General features: G+C 33.9%; 1 protein-coding gene across 1 annotated transcript in view; it reads right to left on the bottom strand.

The window, feature by feature from the left end:
- Positions 1-5,521: 5,521 nt before the first annotated feature.
- The window catches only part of LOC149790532 (alpha-1,6-mannosylglycoprotein 6-beta-N-acetylglucosaminyltransferase A-like), a 134,952-nt gene continuing 127,193 nt past the window's right edge, over positions 5,522-13,280 (bottom strand). The window contains exon 19 of the mRNA XM_089972577.1: positions 5,522-10,434. Within this exon, the coding sequence (XP_089828703.1) occupies positions 10,299-10,434 (136 nt within the window). The 3' untranslated portion in view covers positions 5,522-10,298. The remainder of the gene's footprint in view (positions 10,435-13,280) is intronic.

The following is a 13,280-nucleotide window of genomic DNA, read 5'->3' as shown; positions in this document are numbered from 1 at the left end:
ATGTTCAACGTGTGTGATGTCACGTTGTTTGATGCAATACAGTAGACTATCCATGTCTAACCTACATTGTCACTTTCGCAGATAATCATTACATTGTTGTGATATTCATGTGAAAAGAAGATTGCTGGATGCACTAATTCTCATACTTAATGTAATGTACTTGTGACCAAATATTTGCATTATTTGATTTGGAACTACATAAGACATAAATAAATTTCATTTTGAGTCGGAATTGCATCACATATTTACCGCGTAAAGATGTTGTGGTTGGATGAAGTCCAGTAAGTTGGTAAACTGGTTTATTTACACATTATTCTGTGAACAAAGATACGTTTATTTACTTAGTTAACATTTAATCTACGCTTGTATATGTTGGGCTCAATGTCACATGTATAAAACTCAACCCTGCTCCCACACCAAATATCTACAAAACAATAACCTTCGTTTTGTTTGCATTTGCCGTTCTTTTCTTTAGGGTTTTACGCCATTTTTCATAGCATGATGTAATATACATGACGAAGGTTGTAAAGTGGCCTCTTTCTGACAAGACGTAATCATTTTTGCCAATTCAATTTCGGAATTAGCTTTGAAAAATCTCAGCCAATACGTTCATAGTAGTATTGAAAACATTCTAGAAGATGGTGTAATGAAAAACTTCCCACGGTCGCATCCAATAAGTAAAAGAGAATATTGCGCAAGAATGTCATGGGTTATTAAGACCAGACAGAATCACATAAAGTGATATTGTAACATGCTGTAATATAAAAAATGACACTGCACATAGTGTAGGAAAAGTGTGCTGGCTATGTGATATGTGCAATTTTGTAATGCTAAAAAGATTCAAGACATCTAATGTCGATTGTCTGTAACTATTGCTGTTAGCGGTGAGACACCATCTAATCGTTGTGACGTCACGAAGCCATTATGATATAATGCCAATCACTGGTTTGAGGGCAGTTCGAAATGGCCATTATTTACTTCCGAGGTTTCCTCTAGCATGCGATAGGAAAAGCCGAAGACATTCCAATTAGAAACTGAAGATTTGGCAAAGGAAGTACTTATATGAGCATGGGGAATTTTTCGTTTTGCACCCCCCCCCCCCGAAACCCCCCAAAAAGGTAACATATTTTTCCAAATAATTGTATTTTATTCAAATCACGATCAAGATTAGATTGACACTGGCAAGCAAGACAACACTGTAAAGGATCAAAGTGTTTGGAACAATTTTATGAGACTTCTAATATACATACGTGTCTACAAAACTGGTTGTTATAGGGATACTATCTAGAATCGGATAAATGGCCAGATAGCAGATGCGCTTGCTTAGCGACTGTGGTGCAGAATGGCATATTCTCGATATGAAATGGAAGCTAAACCAAATTTTGTATTGCTTTAAGCTACTGCCAGGGCTAACTAAACGGAAGTGAAATTAATAAATAAAATAGAGCGTGTCACTTTGCCCCTTCCAATTAAACACAAGTAATGTGGGAACATGTTGTAAAGATCATTTTTTGTTGCACAGTGTTAAGTCATTTGTGACGTCAAGAATAGTATGCTGTCAGATTCTTACATTCCTAAAGGCGTATGATACTGTTTTCCATTGTAGAATACCGATACAGGATAGCTCTATCCTACATTACACGTGATTGTGTCCGTCTGCTACGAGCATAATGCACACAAAAAAGCAAATATTTCACAACTTCCATCACAACGTGAACATTCTTTAACAATAATCAAGATAAGTATTAACTGCAATACGTTTACGTACTACCATATAGCAATCAGTGTTTGAAGTTAAACCGCCCCGCAAACAGGTCGTTTTGCACTGATCCACCTTGATACAAGAACAACTTTAGTACAATTGTGAGTTGCTGAAAATTTGCTTGTTTAAAATTTTGTATCATTCTCATTATTATTTTTCGAGGGACGAAACAATTTTAAGATTTTTTTTTTAAAATCACCTAAATATAAGAAAACTAACCTTAGGAAACGTTCGGTTCTTTCTGGCTCATTTTTAGCAAATAGAAGATGAGAATTCGCAACGGCTATCATTACCCCGTGCCACGCTCGAATTCGCTCTGATCACGTGTTGTCACGGTGTGTAGTTATACTTTCTAATTTGTTAAATAATTTTTTTATCCCTGCAGAGATCCGGAAGAGAGTACTTTTTAAAGTGTGTTCGGAATATAAGTATTCCTGTAAAATAATATCAAATATAATTCATAATATCGGAAAAGGATTTTAAAGATGAAAACGTATTGCCAAGCAAACCACCTTAAATAATATTTTTAAGAAGTAAATAAATAAGAAAGTAAAAGAAAAACACATGGAAATATTAACTAGATCGTGCTTAAAATGCAATCCATCCTCTAAAATAATATGAAATGAACTTCTGAGCTTGTGTTCTTCACAGATCTAGCGCGGAGAAAACCAAAATATATGGCAACTGTAAAGCACAGTGGTGGACTAAGCAAAATAATTACACAATTATCTCGCAATGGGGCTGGTGCTCTCTAGCAGAAACTAATGTCCGGGAATTAAAGATAATATTTTTTTTCTTCTTTCTGTTAACTGCTGAGTGTTGAAACCATCTCCGATATTCGTCAGTGATAACGAGATCTTACAACTTTCTACTGTGGTAGACGTATTGGATGTTAGACTGGCATCAATTTTATCTAGGACCAACTAGGTAGACTGCTAGCGAAAATGTCATGGTGATGTATCCATTCATTTGGGAGAAGTAGAGACAATAGTTTCAAGAGAGCCACTGATGTGCTTATATTGAGGGTAGGTTTGTCTTATTTTCATTTACAACCATCTAGAAAACATAATATATCTTCTGATGAAAACCTGGTGCCAAAGTGACTTTTAATTTAAAAAGAGGAATAACACAAGATTTTTCAGATGACCACCATGGTAGTCGTATAACCGTTAGATTTGTACATTTAAGTAATATCCAACAAGATGTCATGAATCGTTTGGTGAAAACCCCATGTAAATATGACCATCCATTTAGGAGTAGTGATAGCAACAGTTTAGGCCAGCCATATCGGATGTATGATTGGCAACAGTTTAGGACAGCCATAGTGGCAGCCATATCGGGTGTATGATTGGCAACAGTTTAGGCCAGCCATATAGGATGTATGATTGGCAACAGTTTAGGAAAGCTATAGTGGCAGCCATATCGGATGTATGATTGGCAACAGTTTAGGACAGCCATATCGGATACATGATTGGCAACAGTTTAGGACAGCCATAGTGGCAGCCTACATCATTTAGGGCTAACTAGGTGTTATAATAGTGTACCGGTGAAAATCCCACGTCGGCATAAATATTCGTTTGGGATAACTAGAGATTATTAAAAAAATTCAAGATGGCCGCCATTGTAACTATATTTAGAGTCAGGTTATTTACGACCAAGAAGACACCAGAAGATATGAGAATCCCACGTATAAATCACTTTCCATTTAGAGGAGTAGCGACAAAATGAAGCTCTCAAGATATCCACCAGAGTATCCATATTTGACGTCAGATTAACACCATTTTAATTTAAAATCAAAAAGGTTTTATAAGAAACATTTTCCCATATTGATGTGACTTCTAGTTTTGCAGGAGTAACAATACAGGATTCTCACAGAAGCCATATTAGATTATGTGGGGCCAATGGACATCATAAGAATTCTCTTGGTGAAACAGCAATGTTGACGTGATCAGCCATCAAGGAGGTGAAGTGACAATATATTTTCGACAAGGCCTTCGTGCAGACCTTACCGGGCATAAGATCAACACCATTTTCACTTACGTACAACTAGACACGATACCGGTCTTCTTACGTAAAGACCACACTGATATGACCATTAATTCAGTAAAAGTCCACTGTGGCGATATAATGAATATCTGAGGAGCACCATTATCATTTAGTACCAATTATACATAATAGGCATTTTGTTTGTTATGTTTATAAGACAATCCATTCAGGAGCAGTGATAACAACAGTTACAATATGGTCGCTACGGCGGCTATGTTAGAACCGCCAGATTTACCATTTTAATTTAGGGCCAGTTAGACGTGCTAGGAAGTCTTCTAGTGAAAACCGTAACTTGATACAGCCAACTATGCAGGAAAAGGAGAGATAGTAGGATTTTCAAGATGGCTGCTGTGGTGGCCACATTCACCTTTCATAATACACATTAACTAATCCTATCATAACACATTACACACTTTTCATAACATTACATTTTATGACACATTACACACTTTTCGCAACACACATTAAACACACTTTTCATAATACATTATATGCCTTTCATAAAATTACACAGCTTTCGAAACATAACACACTTTTCGAACAAATATAGTACACACACCTTTCATAAAATATTACACTACCCTTTCATAACATTATTACACACACCTTTCATAACATTATTACACACACACCTTTCATAACGTTATTACACACACACCTTTCATAACGTTATTACACACACACCTTTCATAACGTTATTACACACACACCTTTCATAACATATTACACACACAGTTCATCACAAATTACACTCATCTTTTAAAACATATTATACACACCTTTCATAACACATACTAAAAAGAAAATAATCACATGTGGAATAGCACAATAAAAAATAGATATTAAGGGGTATGTACTTGCTATACAAAAAAATGTGAGCTCAGAGCCATGTGAACCTGCATTACCAACAAAATTATTTATGTTCATAATATACCCTTGACTGACTAAATCTGTTACAAGTGCCGATAAATAAAATTCATTCAAAAATATTTAGAAGTTTGTTCATATTACCAATAATGATAAAAATTATATACATGGACAATATAGTGTTATTTTTTTCTCTCCATATTAAAGTTTAATTTTCTTTGTATATTTATTATATTTAAACACATATCACAACATCTTTAAAACACAGCTAAAATATATGGATATTTCTGAATTAAAAAAAAAGTGCTCCTCCTTGTGACATGGTACATACATTTGTTAATTTTGTTTTTATTCAGAAGTTACAGCAAGCCTGTCTTAATATTACTATAATTTTCAAAAATGTTACCAATGTAACAACTTGACCCTGCACTTAAAAAAAAATTGTCTTTTAAATTATAGTTTTTAATTTGAAAATTACTTACTTAATCCTATTCACGTTGAAATTTTCGTTGCTCTTGCCAACTCTTTTGTATCTTATCTTTTTTTAAGAAAATTTTGTACAAGATGTTTGGAGAGCATGGTGATCCAACAGTCATCAACTACAAGTGCAACGATGAATTAACAAAAATATCTTTTTATTAGCAAATCACTTTGTTTAAATCTAACAAAAAATTGCCTGAAAACTGTAGAAGTCAATTAGCAATATATTTTTGGCTGATTGCAATAATTTCATGCAATTCAGAATGAAAATAATGAATGCTGAATTTGATCATTTTATTAGAGATGGAATAAAACACATGGATTTTCAACTCAGAAATTTGACAGAATTGAAAATTTAAGTCAATATCTAAGTCAGATGGCTTTATTCAATGTATGTACATCACTGAAAAACAACAGAACATTGTATCATCTCAAACATTTGGAATCAAAGAAATTATGAAACTTTCTAGCAAAGCACAAACACTTTTTTACAAGATCACATCTGCCAGTTCTTCCATTCTTTGATGCAATTGATGGGCATGGGCAAGAGACCTGGCATCGGAAGAGTGTTCCAAGTACGGACTGTTTATTATTACGTAAATAAATTTTAATCTATATATTGCTCATTTTATCCACAGCAGATTATTGGACAACACAGACCTTTTAAACACAAGTTTTTGTTTAGCTTGTTACATTCCCTTTGATATGCAATAAGTTTCTTTGTGGTCTGCTATGGGAAAAGGTCAAACACACAGCAGGTATCAGGCTGATCTTACCTACAGCAGTGTTCTTTTGGAAATTAATTTATATATTCTTCTTTTCCTGTTTTCATTATAATTTAACATTATGCAGATATCAGCACCAAAATATGATCAACTTTTCATCCCCATTTTGAAATGTTTTATGTAATTTTATGAGTGATACAGATAAAAACAAAAATATTTTGTTTGCTAAAGTTTAATTTAGTTTTCAACTCATAAGTTAACATTAGCCGCAATTCATATATCAAGAAACTGAAATTATATAAACCCATTTTTCAATAATGTGTCTTCTGTACAAATTTTGTAAGAGGTCTTCAAAAAGGAAGGGTAAAAAATTTGCCATGAAAATTCTGTTTATATTTTGTTTTCATTTGTTCCCTTAAATGTCAAAACAATTTACACCAATGTACTACCACATCTTGAAGAAAAGGATAAATTATGTTAATGATAAATTAGTGGTGAAGTGTGGTTTATAAAATATCAATTAGCTGCTCTGGTCCCTTCAACTAATGCCCCTTGTGGTCTTACATTGCACAGTGAACTTTACCTGAATAGACATTGTCATCTCTAACACGAAAATGAGACCTACATGTCACCCTATGTCAAATGCATACAAGTTTGATGTTAGTCAGTGTAAGCATTTTTAAAATAAATGTATGGATCCCGAATGCAAATAATGGGCTAAAGTAAAGCAAGGGCCATAACTCTGTTAAAGTTTTGTTAGTAAAATGGTGAAAATCTAACTGGACTTCTTAAAGAAATGTCCAATACCAATTTTGACTTCAAAACATGCAGTCCATCTTGAGTTGCCAAGTGGTGACAATTTTGTGACGGACATAACATGTGCCATTCTGGATGAATTCTGACAACATCATATGCCCCATCAATTGGTAGAAAGGGATTAAAGAGAACAAAAGATGAAAACACCATTAAATATCAAGTTTCTGGGTTAAAATGTAGGCTCAAAACAAAAACCTGAGAAGATCTGAACAATGAACAAACTTAAACACATACACAAATTCACTGGAGCAGAACATTCCTATTATAATCTTAAATAGCAACTGAATGAATCTTTATGTGAATCAACGACTGAACACCTGCTAAATTAACCATCCCACAATTTTAATAATTTACATTACACAGATAAAGCACTGAAAAAGAAAATGGCTATTACACAAGGTGAACATGCTTTTATTCCACAATTATAATTTACCTAAACAAAAATATATTATGTCAAAACGCTCTTTTCATTTCATACCTTGCTCATTAAGTTGCCATTTCTTATCGTACATACAGTATATAAAGCACCCATCAAACCATACTTGATGTTTCTGGCTGGAATTTTCATGTAAACAAATAACAACAATATGAAGATTTAACATAACTGGCAGTGATTATTTCATTCATTGGTCCAAGTTTTCATAACACAGCATACATGACAAATACATCTAAAGCTTTTCATTTTCAAACTCAATGTACTTAACGTATGACATGGGAACAGAATTTATTAACAAGGGGCTAAGCGTATAAGCTCTGGCCCCACCGCCCACATAACTGCCAGATTTACACTCAAGGAAATGGAGTGCAAACATAAATATAACTTGAAACTGCTAAATTAATTTCTGGTCTAATGGACATTTTTGAATAAAAATAAAAACTTAAAAAGAAAAATATCTTACACATTAAAAAACATAATTCTTCAAAGAGAGCCAATTAATATATAAATTTTTACCAATCCTTTGAAACAAGCATTTAGATTGGTTAAAACATACATCATGTCATACATTAAACTAGAAGCCACCAGCAAGGAACTACATTTGTATTCATACACCCTACATGATCGCTTCAACAATATTTGCAAACAATGTTTATAAAGTAGGTCTGTTATTTATTTCTTGAGATTCTTTATTATTTTTATATTGTACAGGATTCATGAAATCAATCAGCAATAAAATCCAATTACATGCTGATTATAAATGAACATAATATTGCGAAGGCTGTTCATGGTTTGTGAGAAATACATTCTCAAGTTTCAGAACTTCATGAATCCTCACTACTCTAGTTGCCAAAGTGGTTAATGCATCTGCCTCGGATGTGGAAGGTCACATGTTTAAACCAATGACCAAGTCATACCAAAGACTTATAAAAATGGTACAAATAGCTGTCTTGCTTGGTGCTCAGCATTAAGATGTTAGCGTTAGGCTTGGTAAGCCTAGTGTGAGGATAATGTGACTGGGTGGGCCAAGATACGACATCACTATAAACAGACACACTGCAGACATTATGGCAATATGACTAAAATTGTTAAAGCTATGTTAAAAATCTAAATCACACACTCACACTCATGAATCCTCTAAAATACAATGTTCAATGTTTAAATACTGGCATGTTTCATATTTTTTTCTCTTACCTTCCAATCTTAAAAAAAAAGATCATAAAATCATGTTTGGTATTAGTTTATAAATTCTGGCATCTGAGATATTGAAATATAACACATTATTAGAATATATTACAACACAGTCACATCCAAAAAATAAACTGGCAGATAACAATTTCAACTACTGAAAATACAAATGTGAAATAAACTACCAAAAATACAAATGTAAAATAAACTAGCAGAGCTTTGAAATAGATTATATAACAATGGGCATGACAGGTTTATCCAAGTACAAGTCTCCTGTAATTTCTACAAACCCATGTTAACTTTTGTGCCAAAACATAATGATACAAACTGAAATATACTTTAATTAAAAGACAAAAAAGAGAAAGGATGTTATTCTCGTAAGAAGCAGAAATAAAAACCCTGTCCAACTCCCTCTTTATGCATAATTATATTAACTTGCTACAATGTCCACCTTCATTTCTCAGCTGGTTCCATGCCATGCAGGTAATCTGGTCAGAAATAGTATTTTCTTTTTATATGGGTCCACATCAAACAGGATGGTCTGTTTTGCAATAAATTGATGCATTTGTTCATTTATACAATGAAAGTTGATCATTTTTACAGGCTTCACCTCACCACCAACCTCCTCTAGATCCACCTCCAGTGGTGTCAAGAATCACCAAGTGTAATGCAGTGTTGTGCATTCATGAGTTTCTTGCTTTATCCTGTTCATATCAATCTGGTTGTTGATGTAAAAGGCTGTCTCTATTTGGTGGGTTGATGCAAAACACTGTGATCTGTTTCATAGGTTGACGTAAAATGGTACACATACAATACAGATGTGATATTTACAAAATGTTTAAAATGAAGCGTTCAATTTTCAGTGTTTACATCACCATGTGTAGAGTATGTTAACATGATGTGGTATGATCACACCAACAATAGTCTTAGTGTAAATTTTGGCAAAAACATCGATTTGTGATAAATTTTATTTGTATTCTCATGTAATTGTTTGTTTTTGCAACAACATTAATGTAGATTTCTATACCATTTGGCAATGTTGTTGTTGTGGTAGGGTTTAACGCCATTTCTGAGCACAAAACAGGCTATACATGGTGGCCAGTATAAATGGTGGAGGAAGAACCTGGGAAAACCCCAATAAAAAACCACCGACCCATGAGAAACTACTGGCATGCTTTCTCATATACCCACATTGGCCAAACCTGAGACTTGAACCAACGCAGACAGGTGAGATGGCAGTGATCAGTAATGTGAGGGCTTTATACCACTCAAACACTTGGGGCCCCCATATAGCAATTGTATATATATATAAGAAATTTTTGTATGCAAGGTGTGGATGCATTATCAAGATCAATCAAATCTTTTGGAATGACCCGTTATAGCCATCTTTTATCTTTTTTCCTGCTAAAATGTTATTTTATCACCTTTGTGTCTCTCTGCCTGTTAGTCTCAAGTTACATTTCATGCATCCTCACGTCCATGTCCAAATGCAGAACATACTGTTGGTGCATTAGGTTATGGCCGATCAGGATCTATGTCGTTTGCTACACTCCTTATGCTTAGCAGACTGTATAGATCCAGATGTGCTGGCACATAATGAAATGGTGGGTCTAGTTTTGTGCAGTTTGCAGTTGTGGCTGAATAGCATACATGTATATAGAGTACTGGTGCATCAGAATGACATGTGTAATACAGAGAATAGGATTTGTCTGCAAAGTGAACATGCATATAGTCATGATAACTGCTTGATCATAACAACTGTTAGTCAGCCTTCAGGGTAATGTGTGTGTGTGTGTGTGTTTGATTTGGATTTTTAACGTAGCTTCAACAATTTTTCAGTCATACTGCTACGATGTCTGCGATGTGGCAGTTTATGGTGATGTCTAGCACTGGGGCATCATGCCACAGACATGAAGCATTTTGGTAAACCCAGTCACATTATCCTTACACCAGGCCAACCAGTCCTAACACTAACCTCTTAATGCTGAGTGCCTAGTGAGGCAGCTGTAAGTACCATTTTTATAAGTCTTTGGTATGACTTGGCCAGGGATTCGAACCTGCAACCTCCTGCATTCAATCCGGACACTTTAATCACTAGGCCACCAGAGTGGTACCTGAAGGGTAAATAAAATGTTAAAGGTAGAGAATTGGTAGCCTTACACACAGCAATTGCCCTATTAGCATGGGTTGAAAAATGACACACAAAACATTGAATAATCTAATTTTGATAATAACTCTATAATTAAATGACAACTTCTACTGCTTAATATGTAGTAGTGGTAACCTATCTATACCAACCCTTAATGTAAATGACATCTGTTAATTAAAACCAATTTTTATAAAAAAATCCATTTTCCTAAAATGAAATGCAAATTCAAAATCTTTATGAAAGCCACATAATAGATACCATGTAACAAATCCACAAATGTACTACATTTTGGTTTACTGTACTGGGGAATAATGCTTTTTCCATTGTAATGGAGATTAATAAAATTGGTTTCATTTCACTCGTTAATAATACATTTCATTTCACCATGTTGGGAAAAAATACATTTTCCATTATGAGACAACAAAATTAGTTATTTGATTTTAAAGTACAGAATTATTTTAGAAAACTGATTTATCTCAAAGAAAGAAGGAAATCTTTGTCAAATGCATTCATGATATGACTAGAATAAGATTTAAGTTAAAGTTTTATCTCTGTAGAGCTGATCGATACATTCCTTAAATTCTACCGTAGTGAATCAGTTTTTAAAGTGAAATAATGAACAAATGCCGTGTTAAAAAATCATTGAAGATCATAAATGTATAAATGTAACTTTGGCATCAGATGGGTTATTATTTGGTTTCAACAACAAATATATTTTATACTGTAATTTTTATGTGATGTAATGAATATGTGTACAATACTCATTATTATTACTGCAGTACAGAACGAGCATTGGCCAGGATATCAAGCCAAGCTTACGATCAATGCACTGATGAAAAACAAAGTGTGCTCATGAAGAACAAAACATCACAGGATAACTTAAATAAATTTCGTAATGATTCATCACAAGTATGAAGAAGATTCATAAAGTTTATTAAAAAGGAAATACTGTAAAAGCAAATGCAAAAGCACATGGAACACTAAAACCAAAATCATTTTTATGGCTAACCTTGACTGCAAAGTCATGAGGGTAAGCAAGCATTTTACAGAATGAATTTTCAAAGTTATATAATGATTCATCCCAAGAACAAAAAGGTCCATCAATGGGTTTATGAAACATAAGCAAATAATAGTGTACTGAACCAGGATGTTAATGAAAATGTTTGATGACTGTGTCCTTGACTGAACAGTAAATGTAATGAGTCTGTTGGTGAATGAATTATCTTTGTGTTTTAATTAAGTGTGAATACAATCCATTAAGCAGTTTTAAAAAAATATAACAAAAAAACTTTAGCTCAAACCATAACAAATTTCGACAACAACACTCTCCACAGTGGATATATGACTGCTTTTCTCATTTTCCTCTAAAGTGGGTTGGACTAAAATGTCAAAATTAAAATACATTAAACCTGCTACAGCAATAACCTCTATATAAGTCACTTGTGTATAAGATTCATGGACAGGTCACATATATAACAGTTACAGTAGGTCACATTTAAACATCACTTAGTGCACTCACATAACCATGTCATGTGCAACGGGCCATGTGAATATAATTTAGTGCATGTACACGTCATGTGCAATGGGCCACGTGAACATAATTTAGTGCACATACACATCATGTGCAATGGGCCATGTGAATATAATTTAGTGCACATCCACATGTCATGTGCAATGGGCCAAATGAACATAATTTAGTGCACATACATGTCATGTGCAATGAGTCACATGTGAATATAGTGAATATAATTTAGTGCACATACACGTCATGTGCAACGGGCCATGTGAACATAATTTAGTGCACATACACATGTCATGTGCAATGGGTCACATGTGAATATAATTTAGTGCACATACACATGTCATGTGCAATGGGCCATGTGAACATAATTTAGTGCACATACACGTCATGTGCAATGAGTCACATGTGAACATAATTTAGTGCACATATACATGTGCAATAGGTCACATGAGAGCATAAGTTAGTGCACATATACCGGTGTATAATTGAATGTATCATAAGTCATGTCTGAATATAATTTAGTGCAGTCACCTGTATAGAAATGTTTTATAAAGGTTAAGTACAGTAGGTCACATCAAAAGATAATACAGTGCAGATTTACATGTGTGTCCTTTATAGTGTGTCATCAATTTTAGTGCATATTTACCTGCATATCAATGTCATATACAGCTGGTCATATAGGTGAGTACATATTTACCTGTTAATAAAGGCTGTGTCATGTACGTCACATGTGAACATACTTTTGTGCACATTTACCTGTACATAAAGATAACCTATAACCTAGTTTTCTGGCAGTCCTATAAGTGACCTTTATAGACACACTATCAAGAAGTACAATTAAAACTTTATTTGTATAGCTTCATTTGGTTATGCAACAAGTCCACTTAAAATGTGAAATGTATATTCTGAAAGATTAATGTCCAATTTCTGGGTATGAAATTGAATACTGATGGAACTAATGAATGATGGCTGTTGTACACTTTGTAAGTGGAACATATATGTGTATAATGGAATTTGCCAAATGAAAAAATCCGCAATCCAGGATATATTGTTAGAAAATTAAAAATGCAAAATGCACACATAGTACTTTTAGCACAATGAAGTTCTGAATATAAAAGCATTAACAGAGAACTGTCTGATGCAACACCATATATACTCATATACGAGTTCATCTGTGAACTGCACAGACCCCAATCTGTCTTTTTATAACATGCCAGTAGATTTAGGTCTGTGCAGTTTATTTTATGTAACCAGTAGAACAAAAAAACATAGTCCCTTATCTGCAAGTG

Source organism: Sinohyriopsis cumingii, chromosome 10 (assembly GCF_028554795.1).
Source record: "Sinohyriopsis cumingii isolate HCF-2022 chromosome 10, ASM2855479v2, whole genome shotgun sequence".
Taxonomy (NCBI): Eukaryota; Metazoa; Mollusca; class Bivalvia; order Unionida; family Unionidae; genus Sinohyriopsis; species Sinohyriopsis cumingii.
This window is presented reverse-complemented; position numbering and strand designations above follow the sequence as displayed.